This window comes from Symphalangus syndactylus, chromosome 2, assembly GCF_028878055.3.
Source record: "Symphalangus syndactylus isolate Jambi chromosome 2, NHGRI_mSymSyn1-v2.1_pri, whole genome shotgun sequence".
NCBI classification, from domain to species: Eukaryota; Metazoa; Chordata; class Mammalia; order Primates; family Hylobatidae; genus Symphalangus; species Symphalangus syndactylus.
The window spans coordinates 78,717,077-78,743,606 of NC_072424.2; the positions used below are offsets into that span (position 1 = coordinate 78,717,077).

Here is a 26,530-nt window from a genome sequence, read left to right on the forward strand (position 1 = left end):
ATGGCTTACTAAGAAAATAAAATATCCATTAATGAGATATTTATAAGTTTCAGTTTATTATAATCATAATCGGATAACTGCTATGTATTCAATTATGATAAGCAAATATTAGAAAATTTTCTTCATAAATCACAATTTTTAAAACAATATTATGTTCAGCATGTTAGAGAAAATTTAATAGTGAGAACAGATCTGATAAAAATTAAACCAAGTGTAAAACATTCAAGGTAAATAAGACTGATCACAGAATTAATGATATAATATCTTACTTACAAACTAATGTTAGTTGGCATAACACCTATCACCACCATGGGTTAAGTCCTCCAATACCTATTTAGCTAATTCTCTAAATTAATTTTTATCTGAAAAATACAGCTAGTATTTTTTCTGTATTTCTGATACTCAATGTGATTTAAAAATTCTTAATTCCAATAATAACAAAAATAATCACAGCTACTACATAATGATTATTTAATATGTTACTTACCATTTTGCATATATCACATTCAATCCTTATAACAATTCTCTATCTTGATATTGGTGCCTCCTTGAGATAGCCCAACAAGAAAACTGAGCTTCTGAGAGATTAAGTTACCTAAAGTGTCACAACCAGTAAGTGGAAAGGGAAGAACAAACTGATTTCAAAGCCTGTCGTTTCTACAACAGTAGGCCATCCCTCTTAATCTTTCATGAAATATGTTACTCATTCAATTTGTCCAGTATTAAAATTAAGTTGACATCAAACCAGCACTGTCCCAGTAACCAGGGCATGTGGACACCCAATTATTGTCTGCTGACTCTCTGCTACACTCATTACGCTTTCAGACCTCCTGTAACTATCCACTGGGAACGTATATACAGGCCTGCTATGTGAAACCATTTGGCTATAGATTCAACTACTATACAGAACATTAAAGAACTTTCTTGTCTAACCACCCACGTTTAAAAACACTATTTCATTAAGATAGTTTACATAAATACAAAAAAATCAATCATTTCAACTATACCTCATCCTGAAGTTCATCACCACTTTTAATAGAAGCAAGCATATCATATAAAGTACAGCAAAGGTCTTCTACTCTTGGCACTTCAGTCATTTCCTTCAAAGTTGAATTTAAGTACTTTTCAACTTCACACCACAAAAAGGAGCCATTTGTTTTTTCCACAGGCTTGAGTTCTGGGGTGCAAGCCTCCTGGAGATGTTCATTCAGAAACTTCTTATAATCTAGGCTTATAGTTTTCTGAGTTTCACCATTTATTGGCAGTTCGTCAAAGTGGTCCAAATCATGCATGTCAAATGAAAATGCTAAATTTTTACCAAAAAAAACCCTATCGCCATGTTCTTTTTCTGTCATCTGCACAAGAGCAGTAAGATCATCTTGACTAAAATGAGAAATAATTCGATTAGTAGCATTACAAGCTGCAGTGGCAGATGATGATGGAAAGGGGCCAAACATCTGTTTGATAGCCTTTGTTTCCTTGTGACCAACAGAGTCCTTCAAGTGAAATGTCATGAAGAGAAATGCAGCCCCACTTTCAATCGCTTCTCTCCCATTATCAGTTCCAACTATACAAAGACAAAAGAAACAGTATTAGCTCGATTGAATCATGGTTCAAGTTACGATCTTCCAAAAAATTACCACAAATATTCTCCTGAGTAAATCTAACAGTCAAATCATAGCAATAAACCAGGTGTAATAGCTCCATATAATCCCCACACTCTGGAAGGTCAAGGCAGGAAGATCACTTGAGTCTAGGAGTTCAAGACCAGCCTGGGCAACATGGTGAGAACCATCTCTACAGAAATTTTTAAAAATTAGCCAGGCATGGTGGTGCGCACCTGTAGTCCCAGCTACTCAGGAGGCTGAGGTGGAAGGATTGCTCGAGCCTGGAAGGTTGGGGCTGCAGCGAGCCATGATTGCATCACTGTACTCAGCCTGGGCAACAGTGTGAGACCTTGTAAAAAAAAAACAACAAAAACATAGCAATAAAGATAGCCAATTTAAGGAGCAGGAACCAACCCATTCCTGAAGAACTATTTATTTCCCAAAGAACTACTTTAGGTGAATAAATCATCATCAGTAATTATTATGTATCTAAGTACAGAAACTACCTAGTAACAATCCTTACCGCTTCTTTCTAAAAACAACTTGAGACACTAGCTAAAACTCACTTTAAAACTAATTTTAAAGATTGATTTGATGAGCTAGTTAAGTAAACCAAAGTAAGGTACAGAAAACAATCTCAATTACAGACTTTTGGAGCTTCAAGGAAACCTCAAAAATCTATAATTTTCTTTCCAATTTCTACCATAAACCTGAGATGGCAAGAAATGCTTCTATAGTTCTCATTCAAAAACATTTAATACCATCAAGGATATTTATTAAGCTGAAGATAAAGTTAGTCATATTATAAAATAAAAAAGAAAGCTCCTGTTTAAATAAGGCTAGAAGTAAATATAAGAAGAATCAGCCTCTAATTTATTTAAGGCATTTTCTCATATCCAATTTTCTCAAATAAAAAAAGAAAAGAATCTGTATTTCTGACATGGGTTTCAAAGAATATTCATTTTTTTTTTTGAGACGGAGTCTCGCTCTGTCGCCCGGGCTGGAGTGCAGTGGTGCGATCTCGGCTCACTGCAAGCTCCGCCTCCCGGGTTTACGCCATTCTCCTGCCTCAGCCTCTCCGAGTAGCTGGGACTACAGGCGCCCGCCACCACGCCCGGCTAATTTTTTTGTATTTTTAGTAGAGACGGGGTTTCACTGTGGTCTCGATCTCCTGACCTCGTGATCCGCCCGCCTCTCAAAGAATATTCTTAAAGAAGAATTTAAATCTTCAAAAGGCCCCAAAAGCTATGTGACTTACCTAAATACTGGTAAAGTTAATAATGTAATGAATACTGGTATCTTTCTAAAAAACATGACTCTGCAGTTGCTCCTGCCTGTAATCCCAGCACTTTGGGAGGCCGAGGTGGGTGGATCACCTGAGGTCAGGAGTTCAAGACCAGCCTGGCCAACATGGCGAAATCCCGTCTTTACTAAAAATACAAAAATTAGCTGGGTGTGGTGCTGCACACCTGTAATCCCAGCTACTCAGGAGGCTGAGGCAGGAGGATTGCTTGAACCGAGGAGGCGGAGGTTGCAGTAAGAAGAGATAGCGTCGCTGTACTCCAGCCTGGGTGATAGAATTGAGACTCCATCAAAAAAAAAAAAAAAAAAAAGAAAAGAAGGAAACATGACTCCAGTATCATTATTCACAAATCTTCCACAACTTACTATAGCTTGATCCAAGCTCCTACACTGCCAGAAGCTGACCCCAGCATTTTATTTTCCAGTCTTATTGGCCATTATATATTTCCTGCTCCAGCCAAAAAGAATTTCTTAACCAAAAACCACATTCTACCCCACTCTATGCCTATTTCTATATCATACTGATTCTTCTTCAAGGCCTCTGATTGTTCAAATCCTACCCATGTTTCAGAATATAGCTCAACTGCCTCTTTCAAGATGAGTACAACGTTGAGTACATTGTACAAATACAACGGTATTGATGACAATACCACTGTAGTATTCCTCACTTACTTAGCCCCAAATAGGTAGCTCCACAAAGATTAGCTGATTTAAACTAGACCCAGGCCTCACTGACACCAGACTAGTATTTTTATTCTACATCAAACTGCCTCAGTCACTTTTTACTTTTTTTTTTTTTTTTTTTTTTTAGTAGAGATGGGGTTTCACCGTGGTCTCGATCTCCTGACCTCGTGATCCGCCCGCCTCGGCCTCCCAAAGTGCTGGGATTACAAGCGTGAGCCACCGTGCCCGGCCAGTCACTTTTTACTTTATCTGCTATTCAGTCATGTGTAGAAGATTAACAGTTTATATGTAGGAAAATAAGCAATTTTACAATGTATATTTCCAATTTGTTCAGGTATGAAGTCTACTTTTACTGTTATAATTTACACAATTATCTGACATACAATTATTCTTTCAGTATTTAAGAAAATATATGAAAATCTTCTATAAACAGTGCTTTTAAATTAATTCAATAGGATTTATGTACATTTATTTATTCATTCTATACATTTTACTTATAACTTGTAAAACAGGTTTTGGATAATTTGGGGATTATGGTACTTCTACAGATAATGTAAAAGGGCTGATAGAACTGATACTAAAGTCTGAGCAATAATGGGATTCACATTTACAAACATTATCTACCATTGTAAATATACATTTTTGGTAAAGATAGTATTGTTAACACTTTGCATCTTGGGACCTTTTTTTTAAATAATAATTTACTAAAAACTTTCACATAATTATCTCACTTTGTCCTAACAAAAGTATCTCCATTTTATAGATGTTAAATGGAAACAGAACTTGAATAATTAGGGAAAGATCAAACAGCTATTACGTCATTAAACAAGATTAACATTAGTCTTCTAACTCCTAAACAAGTTATTTCCCCTATGTCACACTGATTCCCTGTAAATTCCTAGAAAGTAGACTTATTTCTAATTCTTGTTTACAAAATAAATTTTAAAAATAAATAGGTCACCTTAAGAAATAAAATAGTGGAAGAACAGCCTTATTATGTAATGTAAAAGTGTAATTAACTTAAATATCCATTATTAGGTTACTGGTTGAATTCTGATACAGCCATATATTACATACCCTAAATATAGTGCAGCAGATTTATATATCTTGCCTTTAAAAAGTCCATTAATAGTGGGTGAAAAAATTATAAGCCCATGTTTGAAGAGAAAATAATTATAGACTCATAGAAACATCAACAAAGATCAAAGGCAACTTTTTTGGAGTTTCAAATTTTTAATAACCATTAACTTAAATCTATAATTTCAAAAATCACAAATATTTAAAAAAATTTAAACCTAGCTGGGTTGTGGTGTTTCATAAATGTTAATATTCTACCCTAATTACTAACTCTCCTTCTGCACAACCTATGCGAAACGGACACGTGTTCATACCACAGAGCAGTTTTTCAACAGAGAATCTCTATATGCCTTACTGTTCTGGGAGTTCCACTAGCCAACACTATTTGTTGACATGGATGGCTACACAACAGAAATAATGACTACAGCATTCTGAAAACAATGAACTTTTTCAGGGCACAAAAACATCAGTCGGTAACTTCCACTTCCACCACCTTCCTGCAACCACCCTGGCTTGTGTTCCCTAAGGGGCACCGACACGCTTTCCAGCACACTAGCCGCATGAGATGACGTATGGAGGCGTAAGAGACTGGCTGTTAGCACGCTGCCCGGATGACAGCTCGGATCAGATTGGAGCAGACGAAGGACCCCAGGTACTGCAGCCGCAAAGGATGCACCACAACTTGCTGGTACAGTCCACTCAATGTTTTTTGGGTGACTAAAATGTATGAAAAGTTTGTAAAATGTAGACAAAATAACTGAAGAAAATGATGCAGTCAGTTGTCTAATTAGCCAAAGCTATCCAAGGCCCAAATTATCCTCAACAAAAATGTAACTGGAAGGGAAACACTAAGCGATCCTCTATTAGCCGGCTGAACCACCACCCAATTGGCCACATCAGAAGGGGGAGATGGAACGGCTTTGCACAACGCGTGTGGTACACTTCTAAAGTAGAAAGGTGTTAGTCATGTTCTTGTTTTCTGACACTAAATCCAAAATTGAACATGTTACATTAACTGTGAGAATCCTGCTCCCAAATAGCCTTTTGTTCACTTCCCTTTATATTCTATATGTAATTTAAGTAATAATACAAACGATTAGGTTTATGATCTTTGGTAAGTTAACATTTGCACCCAATTCTTAAAGTTTTTTCTGTCTGCTTCATATCACTCACTATGGTCACCTTTCGAAGAGGAATCAGGATTTTAAGTTCAGATTTGGCCACAGATAAATTGATACACTAATCAACTGACGAAAAGTTTATATAAAACTTCAGATATAAAACTTAAGAACTCCAAACTTTTAAAGAAGCTACTCTAGAAACCTATGTACTTGGGTATCTAACTTTCTATCCATAAAACACTGAATAACATAAGCTGTAAACCGGAAAACTGGCTCTACCTACCTGGCACTTCAACTGTAATATATTTAAAACGATGCACTTAGAAGGTCCCTACAATACTTTTATTAAGAAATACTCACCCTACTTTGCAGTTATATTGAGAGGAAATGGGATATGAAATGCACAGTAAACTATAAGGCACTTCCCAGAATTTAAAAAAAAAAGTCAAAAGTGAAAGTCGCTTGCCAAAATTCACCATTAAGTAGCAGAGCATGATCAGAACTCAACTTGGCTGGCTGACTGGTGCTCTTTTATTATAAATAATCTTCAAATTAAAAAAAAAACCTTATATAGAACCTTACCATATAAAACGATATATTTGGTAGATTGTTACTATAAGATTATAAAATAATTTTTTAAAATCAGAGTTAAATGATGGTTACAATTGTCAATCATCCTCAACACACAATTTACATCTGTTTTCTGATTCAAAATATTAAGAATTAAGTGGTTGTAAGTTGTCACTTTTTTCTATAGCCTACTTTAATAGTTGAGGAATCTTGGAAAAAGGATGAGTAGAAATTTTTAACTAAAGATTGAATTAAAATATCAATCACTTGCATCCATAATTGATAAGTATTCTTTTCTTTTTTTTTTTTTTTTGAGACAGAGTCTTGCTCGGTCACCCAGGTTGGAGCGCAGTTTTGAGATGGAGTCTTGCTCTGTCACCCAGGCTGGAGTGCAGTGGCGCGATCTCAGCTCCCTGCAACCTTCGCCTCCTGGGCTCAAGTGATTCTCCAGTCTCAGCCTCCTGAGTAGCTGCGAGTACAGGCACGCGCCACTAGGCCTAGCTAATTTTTATATTTTTTTGTAGAGTCATTTCACAATGTGGCCCAGGCTGGTCTCAAACTCCTGAGTTCGGGTGATCTGCCTATCTTGGCCTCCCAAAGGGCTGGGATTACAGGTGTGAGCCACTGTACCCAGCCAATAAGTATTCAATTTAGAAGTTGTCAACAAATGAGTTATTTGACCAGTTAAATCCTCAGAGATTAGCTGATTTTTTTGAATCTGGCAAGTATGATGATGTTTTCTTTTACAAATATGTAAAATACAGGACTTTACCTATAACATTAGATACAACAAAGTACATTATTTAACAAAATACAAAAATGATTCAACTTGAATATAAAATATACCATGTCCCCATAATTTTTCCCTCTATATATTCCTGTTCATTTCCCATTAGTGTAATTATTAAACAAGTACAATATCTAAACTAGTCTCATGAATCTTGCTAGTATTTTCCTCAATTTTACAGAAAAACTCAGATACAAAGAGATTACATAACATACTGATGCTACAAGAACAAGCCAGGTACTTTTTTTTTTTTTTTTTTTTTTGAGGGGGAGAGTATTAAACCATCTTTCAAATGATCACAAAATTATCAAACTTTTGACATAACAGAGGTAGGCATTTTCCATGTGGCTTTTGGGGGAATAAAATGAACAATTTCTGTGATACAATTTTAAAATTGCCTAAGTAATGTAATTTAGTATAATAAGCCTCATGTATTTTAGAGTATATAACTCTTTCCGTGCATGAAAGCACCTTTAGCAATACCTTGCATTAAACAGGCAAAGTATTCAAGAAATGTTCAATATAGTGATTTGAAGGAGTTACTTAAATGTTAAAATTATTACTACATTTACATAAAAACTGTTGCCTTTGGGATGAGCAAATAAAGGAAAGCAAACAAAGATATCTGTTAGAAAAAAAGAGTAGTAGTACAAAAGATTAAAAATAGTTCAAGGCATTTCCCCATGTTTTAAAAACAGCCATTTAATTTTATGTACATTCATTACAAAATGTGAATACTCAACTTGCAACTTTAAGGCAGCAACCAGCCACTATATTACCTTTCCAGTAGTATAAAATCCTGCAGCAAATTACAATGTAACTTCCCAAGCAACCAAATAGCTAACATAAAAGTTTGAATTAGATTTCATATAAAAGCTTCCTATAATAAAACCATCATTTTGAGCATCACTAAGGAAATTAAAACAAATCATATAGCTCACTTGAGATTTAACTTCCATTTCAGATTGTTTTAACATCCAAGGAAAAACAAACAAAAAAGATTATTTTCACTTCAGTGCAATACTTCAGTATTGCATCAGTATATCAGATGCTTATTAATATTATACTCATAATACTACTTAAAAGTATCACTTTTAAAATGCCTCTACTAAGGAATGCAGTTTTAAATTTTCTTATATTTAAGGAATCATAATTTGTTAAGGAAAATGAATCTACTAATAAACTAAAGCAAATTGTCAAGAACCTTTTATTTTTTTTCTTTTTTAGAGACAGGGTCTGGCTCTGTCACCCAGTCTGGAGTGCAGTGGCACAATCTTGGCTCACTGCAGCCTCTGCCTCCTGGACTCAAGCCATCCTCCAAACTCAGCCTCCCGAGTAGCTGGGACTACAGACGTGCACTACCATGCCTGGCTAATTGTTTTTGTATTTTTTGTAGAGATGGGGTTTCACCATGTTGTCCAGGCTAGTCTCAAACTCCTGAGCTCAAGCAATCCACCCGCCTCGGCCTCCCAAAATTCTGGGATTACAGGTGTAAGCCACTGTACCCAGCCAGTATCCATTCTGTTTACAATTGTTTAGCTATATTCCCAGGTAATCTGAATTGCCTATTTAAACAGCTGATACATTTGCAAAGTCCTCTTGATTTTTATAAAGTTATCCAGCTTTTTAAAATTTCTCTTGTAAAATGGACATAAATATAACACCTCTGTCTTTGAAACATTCAAAACACAATATAATGCTGTCCAATGTTACCTTCTCTATGAATTCTTTCCTGACTTACCTAAGCAGTTTCCTGCCCTTTGAACGAGTACATCACTGGACAGATTACATCTGTCACAACATTTAACCCTTAGAAGCAACTATTTGTTTACTAATGGTTATTAGCACATCTAAGTTATAATAAAATTATTAATTGACACCCACTTATCAGTTTAAACCTAGGCACTTTATACTACTACTTAACATCACAACAACTACAGAGGGTGAGAACTGTTATCACCATATTATAGAAGAGAAAAGAGGTTTAGTAATATTAATTAGCCACCCACTAGTAACTGACAGAACTGAATTTGTACCCACATATATTAACTGATACTTTGAAATTATCCCAAACTATAAAAAAGTCAGGAACCTGAAAAGCAAATAAAGACAGTACAAGAAATATAGTTGCATCAAGTACACAGATATAATGCCTAGATGTGGAGCAGATATCTGGTGAATAAAAGGCAACAAATGTGAAGAAAAGGCCAAATCATTAGCACAGACTTGAGCCCTACCATTATCAAGCTGCTGACCTACATAGGGAACTTGTCAGATAAAACAAATTAACCCACTTGGTGTCTTTATCACTACAATAGGTTTTGATATTTGAGCTGAATATATTCCTAATACATATATTTATGGATGTATAAATATGTAACACAAATATAAAAACAGGCATGAGAATGAAAAACACCAATTTAATATACTTATGATACTGGTTACCAGGGCCTGAGCAGGGTACATAGGAGTTCTCCCCATGACAGCCAAACCTTAAGCTAAATAAATACACAAGCATGTGTTACTTATCAATCTGAAATATTTCATTTTTAATCTATGTAATATAAAAAGCACAGTCATTCTTTTTATTGAATATAACAATATACAGTACACATACAGCTCAAAGAATTATCAAAAAATGAACACACCTGTGTAATCTGGTTAACTACTTCAAGAATCAGAACATTATCAGCTCCCAGAAACTTCCCTCATATTCACTCCTAGTCACTACCTCCTTCCTCAAGAGTAGCCACTATCCTGACTTCTAAAACCAGAGACTGGTCATGCCTAGTTTTCAATTTCATATTAATGGAATCATAATGTGTTATATGGCTTCTTTTGTCAACATTACAAGATTCACTTACAATGTTATACATGGCTGTAATCCGTTACTGCTATAAGGCAGTCTACATACTACAACTTAAGCTTTTTAACAATGAACTGGGTTGTTTCTACATTAAGGCTATCACAAATAATGTTGCCATGAATGCACCTATTTTTGATATACATGTATGTACAAGCATTTTTATTGGATATTTATGTTCTAAGATTTAAAATTTCACTTGTCCAACCATAGTAGGTAATAGCAGACACTGTCAAACAGTTACTCAAAGTGGTTGTACCAATTGTAAACTCTAGCAGCAGTGGACAAAAATTCTAGTTTCACATTCTTGATCCTAACAATAGGTATGTCAGTCTTTTTCATTTTAACCATTCTAATGGGCATGCAGTGGCATCTCCTTGACTACCAATGAAGCTGAAGCCTTTTTCATGTTTACTGGTCAATTATCTCCTGTGAAGTCCTTGTTCAAAGCTCTTACTCATGTTTATATAGGATTATCTGTCCTTTCCTTATTGATTTGTAGGAGCTCATATTTAATCTGGATACAAGCTCTCTTTTTGGTTATATACCTTGAAGCTATATTCTCCCACTCTGTTTTGCCTTTTTACTCTTAATAAATAGAAGATACTAATTTTACTACAGTCCAACTTAATCATTCCCTTTGTACTTTTTGTTCTCTGTTTGATAAATTTTCGCACATACCAAGATCCTGAAGATACTCTTTTACATCTTTTAGAAGACGTATTGTTTTGTGTATCATGCTTAATTCTGTAGGCTGTTTAAAATTATTTATAAAATAGGTACTTTTTTTCCTCTGTATATGCAGTTGACTCAGCACCATACACTGAAAAAATAGCCTTGTCTCACTATTGTTTGGCCTTCATTATAAATCAAGTATACTTCTATCTGTAGGTTTGTTTCTGGGCTATATTCTGTCATAGTAGTCCATCTGCCTATTCTTGGACCAACACCACACTGTCTACTTATCTTTATAATAAGTTTTAATATCTACTAGAGGAAGTTAACTCTCTTCATTTTTCAAAGTTAACCAGGCTGCTTTTTGCCTTTGAATTTCCATATAACTTACATATTACGTTGTCAATTTCCATACATACACACACACACACACACACACACACACACACACACACACCCTCAAACATAAGACTGTGCCTGGGATAGCACTGAATCTACAGATCAATTTGGGTAAAACATATATCATTATAATAGTGAGTATTCCAATCCTTGGTATATCCCTCTGTTTATTTAGATCTTCTTGAAATTCTCTCAATATTTTAGTTTTCCATGAAGAAGTCTTGCTTATTTTTTGTTCAATTTACTCCTACGTATTTGATGTTTTTGATGCTTTTGTAAATGTAAAATAAATTAAAGTTTATAAAATTTAAGGTAAAATGTATTAAGTTACATAAAGATAAGTGTAATTTTTAATGTGCTTCTAGTAAGTAGAAATAAAATTGATTTTTATATTAACCTTGTTAAATTCATTTTCTACAGGTACAGTCATGTGAAAAATGGAAAAGTTTTTTTTCCAGTCTTTATGCCCTTACTTTTTCTTGCCATATTATGTTAGCAAGGATTTTTAATACAGTGAGAAACAGAAATGGTAATAGGCATTTGTGTCTAATTCTGTACCTCAGGAAAGCTTCTAGCTTTGTACCATTAAGTATGTTTATTCCAAGTTTTTTATAGCTACTGCTTATCAGATTAACAAAATCCCCTTCTATTCCTAGTTTGCTGAGATTTTTTTTCTCATAAGTAATGTTAGATAATCATAAAATGCTTTTTCTCTACTGAATAATCATGTAATTTTTAAACCTTTATTACTTTACAACAAATCACCCTATCTTCTCATATTTATTAATCCACTCATTATAAACATTTGATCACACACACACATCATGTGTATTTCTTTTGCTGACACATTTGACAGCACATTTTAATCTTCATGAGATATCACTATATATACTGTGGTATGCTTCTCCTGAGATTTAGGATATCCTCTTACATAGCCACAACACTATCACACCTGAGATCTAATATTACCTAATGATGTCCAGCCCATATTCAGATTTCTCCAATGGCCCCAAAAATATGTAATTTTTTTCTGATTCAAGAGTCAATCAAGGATCATACATTACATTTTGATTATTATATGCCTTTAACCTCTTTTAATGTACAATAGTACTCTCATACCTTTTTAAATGACATTATGACATTCTCCATTAAAGCCATCATAGCATATAGATTTCTTTGTAGTTAAGGTTTTTAATTACAGATTAAATTCCTTTAATAGTCAAATATTCAGATTTTCTATTTCTTCTTTTGTCCATTTTAGTCATTTTTGTCATCTGAGTCCTCTGAATCTGTCAGAAACACTGCTCATCTTCTGATTCTCCTCTTTTCCATCCAGCCTCCTCTTCTGGAATGGACAATCCACTTCTAGGAAAAAGTAGCCCAAATGCCAGGATCACATTTTCTAGGTTAGTTTCTGCTTCCACATCTTGGCCCCAAAAATCTTCACTGTTTTGATAACTTCTCCAATATAGTCAAACAAATTTTGTATTTTGCAGTTTTTCTAGGTATTCTCTGTAGACGGTTGTTCCACATTACCCTGTCTGCCACTTTGTGGGAAGTAAAACTCTTTGAACTCTTTTGCAATCTGCAATTTTCAAAATAACTGTCACAAATACTGCTATATCCCTTTAACAGGACTTTATAATTCTAAATGTCTACCATTATGTCCACACACAAAATTGCCAGATTCTGCTACTATCTTTTTATACTTCCTATTCCAGTCATTGCTTTATAAATGGCTTTCCACCCTAGATTTTGATTCCTCATTTTTTAACAGCAAAATCTTACTTCCTTGATAACTCACAAACTACAATGGATTCACAAATGCCCTAAACCATACTTTGTAAGCCACTCCTGTCCAACCTACCTTTTGATTCCTACTTTTCTTAAAGATGAAGTTATTAAAGGTAAGACACATAAAAGTCAAAACTCATATAAATCAGGGCTTATAAATTACAAAAAGCAAAACAAACAGGTCTTTGTATGACAAAATAAGTTGAATAGTGAAATAAACTAGTTCATTTCTGGCTGAGTCTTGATTTGCATCCATACTATAGTAAAATCATTAGATCAATGCACTCTGGGACAACTTCGAACATTCTGTTCTGGCTCTTGACGAGATATTCAGTTTGACAGTTAGAGAGCTGATTAGGGAATGGTAGGGTCTTTCTACCCACTTGTCCGCTACTCCTGGCCCCTATCTTAGTTTCTGTCTGCACTGTGCAAATCTTACTAGCCTCATGAAATAATTTAAATTCTTAAGTAACAGATATATGCCTAATACATATTGCATTTTATTGATTACTAGTCTCAATCTTGACTTCTTTATTTTAAAAAATGTTTATACTTAGAGCACATAAAATATACTGACAAAGTTTCATTGCCAACAGAATATAGACTATATCCTTCAACATTCATGAAGGAGACAGCTATGCCTACAATGAGTATTTGAATACACTAAGATTAAGGACCAAGAATACTATTTTTAAATAATTTATATATTTTCTCCATAAAACTAAATTTTATTATTAAAATAATCTTAAGAGAAGAATCAAACTGTAAAAAGGTATGGGACTATACCACATGTAAATTGCGGGGTTGGGGGTGAGAGGAGGAATACTTAAAAATAACAAAAAAGAGAAACTGCCACTTGTAAGACATCGTCAGCATTACAGGTAGTGAAGACCATAGAGAACTTTGAGTTGGATTCTCAATACTTCATTTGTTTATTGAACATCTACTGGATCCCTTGCAGCATATTAGGCAATGGAGTAGAAAGATGCTGTGATTCCTGTAATATCTGTTTCATTAAAGCATTCAGTCTATCAGAGACTTCACTACTGTCAAGGGAGAAGACAGGAAAATAATTATGAAACAACAAGTACTCTAAAAAAATATGTATAACAGAACACGATGGGGAAAGTTATTTTAACACACAAAAGAGAGAGGAAAAGCAATATGCACTGTTCAGGAAATTCAGACAGTAAACACTGCATATGTTGGCATAAAGGTTGCATGTGATTCAATGGCAAAGAGATAAAAAAGTAAATCGTGTCAACTCATAAAGGAGTTTTACGTATCATTCTAAAGAATCTGATCTAAAAGGTAAGCTGGGAATAAAAATGAGCTTTGCCTTTGACAAAGATCAGTCCAGTGACAGTGAAGAAGGTGGATGAGAAAGGAAGGCTAAAGCAAATGACTACTGAAGTAGTTCAGACATGAGGTGGTAAAAGGCTGAAATGGGGCAATGGTAAATATACAGAGTAAATTTAAGAACAGCTGAAAAGTAGACTTACTAGGATATGACCTCTAACTACAAGGAAAGGTAAAAATCTAGGATTTCTATCATATTTCTATTTCAGAATTTAGATCTAGGCCTACTTTCAACACATTCGAACCACAGGATTCACTTAACTTTAATGGGCCCTTTTTCTTCACATACAAAATGAAGGCATTAGACAAGATGTCCTCTGATATTTCCTCCAGCTTAATGTCAATTGTCCAGATTAAACAATACGCATAGCCTTAAGTGTCTCATAATATTATACTCAAGTGAAATATTTTTTCTTTATTCTCTTGCTTAACCTTTTTAATTCAATTATACCAAAATTATCTATGCTAGAAGATAAATATAAGAGAAATGACAGGGACATTTTCCACGAGACTAATCCTTTCAAAGCTGGTAGCTTTAATTACATTTCCAGTATCAGTATTTTCATCCAGAAGGGACAGCTGACTACTATTCAACTTAAATTTCACTAAGGCTAATAGTTATTCAACTTAAGCACAGCATTTAAAAATGGGTATAACAGATTTAGAATTTGCCTACATCCAACTTAAGATTTTATTTGTCTGAGAAATATTCTTTTGAGACATTAATCTCAAAATAATCCCTTAAATACACAGGCCAGGTGATCAGTCCCTAAGTATGAATCAGATATTTACTTCGCCACAGGTACAATCCCCAGAATTATGTTTAATGACTGGTGTTTAAAACAATCTTTTTTGACTTGTGGCCAGAGATATCTGGAGAAAGCAATCTAAAGGGTTTTCTTTTTTTTAATCTTAAATTCCACATCATTTATGTAAAGAAATAACTTAGTCATGGCATTGAATAAGCTCAGTATGTCATTACATTTTTACTCAGTACTCTGAGGCATTTTTATAATAGAACTAAAGAAGAGGAAGGACACTCTGTATAGTTTTTTAAAAGTACTTTAGTCAGATTCTGGAGGCCTCAACTTCTTACAAATGAAGATGTGATGAAGACCAGGAGGGTTAAGATCCTAGTCAAGGTGATGTGGAAGACTGTATTTTTGCCACTATTTTTCAAACAACCTGCCTCTGTATTCTTAAAATATAAAGTCTAATTCTATTCCAAATGCCATTACAAACCTCATCAAAGTGTGCTATATTGCCCCTAGGCTTAAGCAAACTCAATTTTTACTAATGTCCTTGAACTTCTGAAGATCTAACTGTACAAACATGAGACATTTTATACTTTCACAACTTAAAACAATGAGGACATTCAATTAAATATCATACTAGGTTATAGACCAATGATAGTTAAATGACATATTTTTTAAAGTTGACATATTTGAAAAAAAAAATTTGTAGATTTGATGACCATAAGAAAGTTTTCAAGTCTATGAGATGTAACAGAAACACAATCCAGAGCTGGTACACGGAATAAAATTGCCAACCAGCAAGCATATGGTAAGGTAAGGATCCAAATTCTCTCTCTACCAAGGAATCACCTGAGAACATTTCTTTCATTTATTTAACAAACAAATTTTTATTAAGACCCTAAAATATCCTGGGTTCTAGTATAAGCACTGGGGATGGAGAGTTTAACAAGAGTAAGATCCTATTCTCATGAAATTTACATCAGAGTGATAATAAACAAGTAAAATGTCAGACAATAATACCTCTGGAGAAAATGTACATTTGGAGAAAATAATAAATATGGAGAAAATGTTATGAATGATTATAAGATAAAGAGTGATTGGGGTAACAACTTACTGGCATGAAGACCTCATTAAGGAAGTAATTTTTTAGCTGAGTTTAGAATGACAAAAAGGGATCTACCGTCATTAAGATTAGAACAGAGCATTCCCAACACAGAGAGCAGCATGTGCGAAGACCCAAATCAGGTACTAGCTTGGTAGGTTTGAGGAAGTTGAAGACAGACATGTGTTTGACACAGTAATGAAGGCAAGAATAAAGTGAGGTCAGAGAGAGGGGAAGGCCAGATCATGTAAGACCAGAATAGGAGTATGGACATTTTATAGTTGCAAACCTGCTATATCTGGAAAATCTAGAACTATAATAGTGTTAATTATGCTTTTTAGTTATCAGAATTTGGAATATGATGAATTTCAATGTACAAACACAGGGATTTTACCAGTCATTTGTTTCATTTAGTTTGATTTTTTTTTTTTTGAGACGGAATCTCGCTCTTTCAACCAGGCTGGAGTGCAGTGGCGCGATCTCGGCTCACTGCAGGCTCCGCCCCCGGGGGTTCACGCCATTCTCCTGCCTCAGCCTCCCGCGTAGCTGGGACTACAGGTGCCCGCCACCTCTCCCGGCTAATTTTTTGTATTTTTACTAGAGATGGGGTTTCACCGTGTTAACCAGGATGGTCTCGATCTCCTGACCTCGTGATCCACTTTACTTTAACCTTGGGAAAGTAACCTGAGTTAGTATACAATATTATAATTTCAAATTACATTTTCCTTCAAATATAATCAATTGATAAGAATATTAGTGTGGGAAGGGAAGTGAAGCAGTCAAAGTATAGTTTAAGTGCTGTTATTCACTGTGTACTAGGTGGGCATCTATAATAAGCGACTGAGCTACATGGCTTTTAAGCTTCCTTAGAGCTACATTAAAATTTTAATTTACTTTATCCTTATTTTAATCAAGACGGTGGTTTTCAAACACTGAATTCCTACAAATCCTTCATGCTAGATAGTAATATAATTACTAATTTACTTCTGCCTATCCCCAGCCTGTCACCCTCTATCTGAAGCACGATCGCTGATAGATAAGGACTGTCTTTTTTTTTTCTGTTTGAGACAGGGTCTCACTCGAGTTGCCCAGACTGAAGTGCAGTGGCGTGATCTTGGCTTACCACAGCCTCAACCTCCCAGGCTCAGGTAATTTTCCCACATCAGCCTCCAGAGTAGCTGGGACCACAAGTGCGTACCACCACACCTAGCTAGTTTATTTTATTTGTATTTTTAGTAGAGACAGGGTTTTGCCATGTTGCCCAGGCTGGTCTCGAACTCCTGGACTCAAGCGTTCTGCCTGCCTCGACCTCCCAAGGCGCTGGGGTTACACGCATGAGCCACCGCGCCCGGCTAGGACTGTCTTTCATAATTATGAATACTTACGCCAGGAAATTTTAGCTTTCCTTTATATAGTATGTTGTTTACAAGGAATCTGTTTTTGAACCTTACTGGTTCTCTTTAAAAGAAAAAAGAAAACTATACCTATCTGTTTTGCAGCATGCAATATATCTTTTAAGTCTTCATTTATACTTTGCATTTTACTCTTCTCCAGTTTTTCATTCAAAAATTTTATTATCTTCTTCCATGTCAGGCCCAAATCTAAAACTTGTTCATGAAGTTTAGATCGCTTTATCTGAAATAGAGATCATACTGTAGAAAAATACTGCTTAAAGTTCTTCTCAACTCCAACACTGATTACATATATTTTGCATTACATTATACAACTTGGTACTACCCACAAGAATTCGAAGTTGTATCTATTCGTATGTAAACTGACTACTCACAAAACAATTTTACTTAAATGGGTTTTCATAGATTCTCATTTGTTTAAAAGATACATTTAATAAAAGCTTCTTTTTACAGTTTTAATTACACTGCATACTCATAAAATCATTTCATACAGCAAAGTAAAAAGTTCAACATCCAGATAATAACAATATTATTATTGTTATTGATAACATCACACGTCTTGCCATTTTTCTAACTGCTTGTTTTTAATATAGCTTAGACTATAGTATATATAAATAAGAGCTTTATGTCATGCTTTTTAATGAAACACATTTGTAGAAAATTAGACTCCCATGATAGGTTCAGATATATTCAAGTCAGCATTACTTTCTTAACCGTGATCCTAAACCAGGTGAGGCATTTGGAAGATTCTTTTCTATACACACTCTTTTCTATTAGGTGGCTTAAACAAGAGAAATTTATTTTCTCACAGTTCTGGAGCTACAAGTTCAAGATCAATGTGTTGGCAGGTTTGGGTTCTTCTGAGGTTTTTGTATATTTGAGACTACAAATCTTTCCACTCTCAAGAACTGACCACAGAACACAATAAAAATTTTATTTCAGATCTCTGGCTTTGATCCATAGAGAAAACTCATGAAGCTTTCAAACCAAATGAAAAAGTAGTGGGTCAGGTAGAAAGCAGTAATTTTACTGTTGGTTAGAATGAAGAAAATACATAATTCACCATTACTACCCTGCCTCCATTTTTTAATTTCAAATGTGACTAGTCAATCTGAGTTTGGAGAGAGGAGAATGGGCAAAGGTAGAGATGAAATAAGATTGGCCATAAAATGAATTAAGTTGTTACAATGGAGTCATAAGCACATTAAAGTTTATCTTATTTGTCTCTTTACTTTTGTATATGTTGAACAGCTTCTGACATAAAAAGTTATATTAAAATGAAGCTCATCATATATACCACTTTCCTTCCTCAGGGAAGAAAAAAATGTTTAAAAGTTTATAGGAATAAATAAGATGGGATAAGCTTGTAGTCCTTACACACTTTTAAATTTTAAAATCTTCTGTTGTATCTCTAATACAGAATAACTTGCAAAGGGCCTTGGGGAGGTGAGGAGAGGAAATAATTCAGGTTTAACATAGCAATATTAATACTCTTGTTTTAACTGCTGTGAACAATGTAAAACAGCTACCATTGTAAAGAAGGTTAATTGTTTTGTATCTAACCAAATTTTGTATCATTAGAGAAAAAAAAATCTATCGAAAACTCGTCACAAAACTCTTCTTTCCGGTATCAATCTTTGAGTGAAACTATTAGTTATAAAACTGCATAAGGACTTTTAGCAATAAAATTCTAATCTACTAGGAAACAATGTTATCATTCTACAATAGATTCAAATGAGTCAGCAATTAAAGTGAATGTTGTTTTTCAAAAAAATAGAAAAGGGCCAGTTACTTCATATACTATATTACGTGGTTCATTTCTTCATATGTTTAACTGATAGAGCTTCAGGCCTATAAAATTCACAACATTATGGCTAAGCTTCTAAAACATTTGCCCTTTCCCGGTGACATTTATATGAAACCTGTTATTATATTTTTTGCAAGTTTCAGCAACCTAGAGATAAATAATTTCATTTATTTATTTATTTATTTATTTATTTTTGAGATGGAGTCTCGCTCTGTCACCCAGGCTGGAGTCCAGTGGCACAATCTCAGCTCACTGAAACCTCTGTCTTCCAGGTGCAAGCAATTCTCCTGCCTCAGCCTCCTGAGTAGCTGGGATTACAGGTGCCCACCACCATGCCCGGCTAATTTTTGTATTTTTAGTAGAGATGGGGTTTCACCATGTTGGCCAGGCTGGTCACGAAGTCATGACCTCAAGTGATCCACCCGCCTAGGCCTTCCAAAGTGCTGGGATTACAGGCGTGAGCACCTGGCCCTAGAGATAAATAATTTCAAAGATGTCCAAAATACATTCAAATGACATCAATGGCTACAGCTTTTACTCTTTTGTTTCTTGTGCCTTTTGAAACAGAAGATTTATACACTTAAAAATCACATTCAGGAAGAAACTACAGTAATTTAAAGATTAAAAGTTCATTCGTTCATCATAGTAGTGAAATCATCACATCTACTAATTGATCAGAATCGGTATGTTATTGGCTGCATATATACCCTCAAAATTCATATGTGGATTCCCTAACCTTCAGTACCTCAGAATGTGACTATCTTTGAAAATCGGGCCTTAAAGGGGGTGATTAAGTTAAAATAAAGCCATTAGGGTGGGACTTAATTATCTGATGGATCTTGTAACAAAATTTAGACACATAAAGAGACACCAGAGATGTGCTTGTACAGAGGACAAATCATGTGAGGACAGAGCAGGAAGGCTGCCTCACCTGCAAGCCACACAGAGAAGCCTCAGAAGAAACCAAGCCTGCCAACACCGTGATCTTGGACTTCTAGCTCCAGAACTATGAGAAAATAAATCTTTGTTGCTTAAGCCACCTAATCTGTGGTATTTTGTTATTCTGTGCAAACTAATATACCACATTCAGAGACATTTCTAAGAATCTTTCCTTTAAGTATCTTATATGTCTAGAATTTTCTGGAAGTCTTGACATCATATACTTTTAATTTTTCCATAATATTAAACTTGTAACTATATATGTAATTTATTTTATACCTTTATAAGACTTATATAGGTTTATCCATCAGAAGAAATTACCTGCCAAACCTCATGCCCTAATTTGCGATTCAGAAAATGTAGTCATTGAACCTACACAGGAAAGACACTGAGGGAGGAGCCAAGAGGGCCAAATAAGAACAGCTCTGGTCTACAGCTCCCAGCATGAGCGACGCAGAAGACGGGTGATTTCTGCATTTCCAACTGAGGTACCGGGTTCATCTTACTGGGGAGTGCCAGACAGTAGATGCAGGACAGTGGGTGCAGCACACCGTGCGCAAGCCAAAGCAGGGCGAGGCATCACCTCACCTGGGAAGCGCAAGGGGTCAGGGAATTCCCTTTCCTAGTCAAAGAAAGGGGTGACAGACTGCACCTGGAAAATCGGGTAACTCCCACCCTAATACTGTGCTTTTCCAATGGGCTTAAAAAACGGCACACCAGGAGATTATATCCCGCACCTGGCTTGGAGGGTCCTATGCCCACGGAGTCTCACTCATTGCTAGCACAGCAGTCCCAGATCAAACTGAAAGGCGGCAGCGAGGCTGGGGGAGGGACGCCCACCATTGCCGAGTTAGTTGCTTGATTAGGTAAACAAAGCTGCCAGGAAGCTGGAACTGGGTGGAGTCCACCACAGCTCAAGGAGGCCTGCCTGTTTCTGTAGGCTCCACCACTGGGAGCAGGGCACAGACAAACAAAAAGACAGCAGTAACCTATGCAGACTTAAATGTCCCCGTCTGACAGCTTTGAAGAGTAGTGGTTCTCCCAGCACGCAACTGGAGATCTGAGAACGGGCAGACTGCCTCCTCAAGTGGGTCCCTGACCCCCGAGCAGCCTAACTGGGAGGCACCCCCTAGTAGGGGCAGACTGACACCTCACACGGACAGGTACTCCTCTGAGACAAAACTTCCAGAGGAACGATCAGGCAGCAGCATTTGCGGGTCACCAATATCCGCTGTTCTACAGCCATCACTGTTCTGCAGCCACCACTGCTGATACCCAGGCAAACAGGGTCTGGAGTGGACCTCTAGCCAACTCCAACAGACCTGCAGCTGAGGGTCCTGTCTGTTAGAAGGAAAACTAACAAACAGAAAGGACATCCACACCAAAAACCCATCTGTACGTCACCATCATCAAAGACCAAAGGTAGATAAAACCACAAAGATGGGAAAAAAACAGAGCAGAAAAACTGGAAACTCTAAAAATCAGAGTGCCTCTCCTCCAAAGGAACGCAGATCCTCACCAGCAACGAAACAAAGCTTGACGGAGAATGACTTTGACGAGTTGAGAGAAGAAGGCTTCAGATGATCAAACTACTCAAAGCTACAGGAGGAAATCTGAACCAATGGCAAAGAAGTTAAAAGCTTTGAAAAAAAATTAGACGAATGGATAACTAGAATAACCAATACAGAGAAGTCTTTAAAGGACCTGATGGAGCTGAAAACCAAGGCACGAGAGCTACGTGATGAATGCAGAAGCCTCAGGAGCCGATGTGATCAACTGCAAGAATGGGTATCAGTGATGGAAGATGAAATGAATGAAATGAAGCGAGAAGAGAAGTTTAGAGAAAAAAGAATAAAAAGAAATGAACAAAGCCTCCAAGAAATATGGGACTATGTGAAAAGACGAAATCTACATCTGATTGGTGTACCTGAAAGTGACAGGGAGAATGGAACCAAGTTGGAAAACACTCTGCAGGATAGTATCCAGGAGAACTTCCCCAATCTAGCAAGGCAGGCCAACATTCAAATTCAGGAAATACAGAGAACGCCACAAAGATAATCCTCGAGAAGAGCAACTCCAAGACACATAATTGTCAGACTCACCAAAGTTGAAATGAAGGAAAAAATGTTAAGGGCAGCCAGAGAGAAAGGTCAGGTTACCCACAAAGGGAAGCCCATCAGACTAACAGCTGATCTCTCGGCAGAAACCCTACAAGTCAGAAGAGAGTAGGGACCAATATTCAACATTCCTAAAGAAAAGAATTTTCAACCCATAATTTCATATCCAGCCAAACTAAGCTTCACAAGTGAAGGATAAATGAAATACTTTACAGACAAGCAAATGCTGAGAGATTTTGTCACCACCAGGCCTGCCCTAAAAGAGCTCCTGAAGGAAGCACTAAACATGGAAAGGAACAACTGGTACCAGCCACTGCAAAAACATGCCAAATAGTAAAGACCATCAAGGCTAGGAAGAAACTGCATCAACTAACGAGCTAAATAACCAGCTAACATCATAATGACGGGATCAAATTCACACATAACAATATTAACTTTAAATGTAAATGGGCTAAATGCTCCAATTAAAAGACACAGACTGGCAAATTGGATAAAGAGTCATCAGGGTGCTGTATTCAGGAAACCCATCTCACGTGCAGAGACACACACAGGCTCAAAATAAAGGGATGGAGGAAGATCTACCAAGCAAATGGAAAACAAAAAAAGGCAGGGATTGCAATCCTAGTCTCTGATAAAACAGACTTTAAACCAACAAAGATCAAAAGAAACAAAGAAGGCCATTACATAATGGTAAAGGGATCAATTCAACAAGAAGAGATAACTATCCTAAATAAATATGCACCCAATAGAGGAGCACCCAGATTCATAAAGCAAGTCCTGAGTGACCTACAAAGAGACTTAGACTCCCACACAATAATAATGGGAGACTTTAACACCCCACTGTCAACATTACACAGATCAACGAGACAGAAAGTTAACAAGGATACCCAGGAATTGAACTCAGCTCTGCACCAAGCGGACCTAATAGACATCTACAGAACTCTCCACCCCAAATCAACAGAATATACATTTTTTTCAGCACCTCACCACACCTACTGCAAAACTGACCACATAGTTGGAAGTAAAGCACTCCTCAGAAAATGTAAAAGAACAGAAATTATAACGAACTGTCTCTCAGACCACAGTGCAATCAAACTAGAACTCAGGATTAAGAAACTCACTCAAAACCGCTCAACTACATGGAAACTGAACAACCTGCTCCTGAATGATTACTGGGTAAATAATGAAATTAAGGCAGAAATAAACATGTTCTTTGAAACCAGCGAGAACAAAGACACAACATATCAGAATCTCTGGGACACATTCAAAGCAGTGTGTAGAGGGAAATTTATAGCACTAAATGCCCACAAGGAAAGACAAGACACTGAAGAAGTTCCCTTGATAAAACAAAAATGATCTTCCAAAGTGATAATTGCCCATTTTTGACCTAGTGAGATTTACCTATATTTGTAGGAAGGGTAACATTAGCATTATTTATTATAATATTAACTCATATGAGGAAACTTTTCCATACCATAATTACTAAAGCAGGGGTCAGTCTGTCAAAGCACTCCATGTACATTTAATTTTTGTTTCTTACTAAAATGTATTTCTGAAATTTTAGTCATAAAGTAGCTTTTAAAATAACAATGTTTCTTAAGTCTTAAACGCCTTTCTTACCAATTATAATGACAAATCAATTATGAGATCAGCCTCTGAGTTCAAGAGATTAATATTCATATTTCTCATAAGGTACAGACACTGCTTGTGTTCATTTGATAAGAATTTTACCAGAGACCTAAAAACTTACTCAGATAACCCAGAGGTAGATTACTGGATTAAGTTACAAACTAACTGTGGTAGGGAGCTGAACAAAAGAAAAATTAACAAAGGATTCAATTATCATAGTTGATTATTCCCCTTGACAATATGGTTTTAGGTGCTGAATGTAAGTATTCCCATAGTAAACAGCAGCATACACATTCTCCATCTTTGCCTCACACCAAACAAGATAAAACTTCCATGTTAACCACATAGAATGGAGAAAAAGAATGTCAAATAGTTGTCCATAGTCTGTGTTTATAATAATGTTCAACATTTCTACCTTTAACAAATCTACCTTTAAGTCAGCCACTTCTTCATTATAATTATCTTGCTTGGTGACATTTGAAAAGGAACGCAAGGCTCCTGTGAGACGAGGTAAAGCCATCTATTATTCAATCAGTGATCCATACAACAAGAAACCTGAAACTGAAACAAAACAAGATGATATTTATCTGTTCGGAAGAGGTGGCAACAAATTAGCCTGTACAAGAGAAAAAAGAAAAAAAAATTGTTAAAAAGCAATTGTTATCAGCATTGAAAAATTCTCCTGACATATTTTCTATCCATGAAGTTTTTTTGTTTGTTTTTATAAAGCATTAGCTAAGGTTGGAAAAAGGAAAAAGAAACAAACATTTCCTCAAAATTGGGTTCTGTAGATTCCCAAGTACAGGCATCAAATACTATATTACTACTGCCAATAATATTGAAGGAGATGAAACCACTTGTTCATCTTTTTCCCTAATTTTGTTTTATGCTCACTGATTTCAAATTACACCACTTTCCAGTGGTTTCCTCTGCTTGGAATGGTTTCCCTTGATGTTCGTATAGCTGGCTTCACACTGAACTCTTGGCTTAAAAGATGCCTCATAAGATGGAGCCTTTCCTGACCACCCCATCTAAAACAGACGATCCAGTCACTGTCTATCAAAGCCCAAAATTTTAATTCTCTTTATAGCACTCAGTAATATTTGACACTTTCTTGTTTATTTTCTAACATATGTGTTGTTTCACCCCACAAAAAGTAAGCTTCATGACAGAAGGACCTCTATTTTACTAATCTCCCCAGCAAATAGACAACAGAACCAGAATATTTTTGGTACTCAATAATTATCTGTTAATGAATAAATGGAAGAAAAGGCAAAAATGGTAAGAGACTGGACAACAGGCCAGAAAAGAAAACAGCTGATGAGGGGGAAGAACATACAGGGAAAGAGAGAATTCAGATGGCCTGGTCTAATCTCCTCCTTAACAGGCTGATGACTAAACAATTTCCAGGCAAAAAGATTAGTAATATTTACTATTAGGAGAGCCCTGATCTACGAAAGACTCTTGGAGGACTGTACTAGTTTAAGATTGCTTATTAGAACACTACTATCTACAGATTTATAAGGCACGGCTCCCTGAAGAATGTCACATAAGCTATTTAAGTCTTTAAAACATCCCAGCTAGGAATGATTTTGCCCCACATAGGACATCTGGCAATATTTTAGTTATTTTGGGTGTCACAACTATCAGGGAGGTGGAAGGGGACTACTGGTTTCTATTGGATAGAGGCCAATGATGCTACTAAACATACAATGTAGAGGACAGCTCCCCAACAACTAAGAATTATCTATGCCAAAATGTCCAACGTGGGAAGGAAAGAACTGGGAAAGGGAAGACATACAGAATGTCTCAAACTATTCTCTGCTTCTGCTGTTCCTCTTGATTACCGTATTCCTGAAGTTATCAAACAGGGTAATACTTGGAAAAAATCTATGACCTATATATTAGAATAATCAGATACAAAATACCTATCTATAACAACTATAATAGAATTTTTTAAATAATGAATAATAAAATACAAGTAGGATGATTTGAAAATATAACTTTTAGAAATAAAATTATATACTTGTTAAATTTAAAAACAATCAACAGATGAGTTAAGCAACAGCTAAAAATAAAAGTGATAACATGGAAAAGACTTGAAGAAATAACCCATGCATGCTGTCACCAACAGACTAAGTATAGATAATGCAGGATAAATAAAAACAAATTGAAATATATAAATAATCATAATAAATACAAATTAAACTTACCTCTCAAAAGATTGACAGGATGAACTGCAAAATAACAAAGAAGTAAAACACTAGTGCTACACCAAAAACATAGGAAAGGAAAGGCTGAAAGTATAGGATAAGATCTTCCTGCAAATAACCAAACGTAGCTTGTGGCTATATCAAAAATATCAGATCAGACAAAATTGGCTTCAAAACAAAAGGTATTAGGGAGAGATTTAAAAAAAACCTCTCTACATAATAATATAAGATAAAGCTCACTAAGAAGACAAAAGTTCTGAATTTGTATGCACTGCTAGGATAGTCTCAAAATAAAACAAATAGACCTCAAGGAGAAAG

General features: G+C 35.7%; 1 protein-coding gene across 7 annotated transcripts in view; it reads right to left on the bottom strand.

The window, feature by feature from the left end:
* Positions 1–26,530, bottom strand: part of ASCC3 (activating signal cointegrator 1 complex subunit 3) — a 388,871-nt gene that overhangs the window by 349,106 nt on the left and 13,235 nt on the right. For 3 of the 7 annotated variants that reach the window (XM_055259780.2, XM_055259785.2, XM_055259771.2), the window contains exons 2-4: positions 24,430–24,560; positions 17,580–17,730; positions 1,008–1,567 (exon numbers count right to left, since the gene is read on the bottom strand). In XM_055259780.2, coding sequence (XP_055115755.2) covers positions 1,008–1,567; positions 17,580–17,730; positions 24,430–24,519 — 801 coding nt within the window. In that variant the 5' untranslated portion in view covers positions 24,520–24,560. Of the gene's footprint in view, positions 1–1,007; positions 1,568–9,548; positions 12,451–17,579; positions 17,731–24,429; positions 24,561–26,530 lie in introns of those variants that run through there. The other 4 variants (XM_063619908.1, XM_063619900.1, XM_063619914.1 and 1 more) reach the window with 3 other exon arrangements.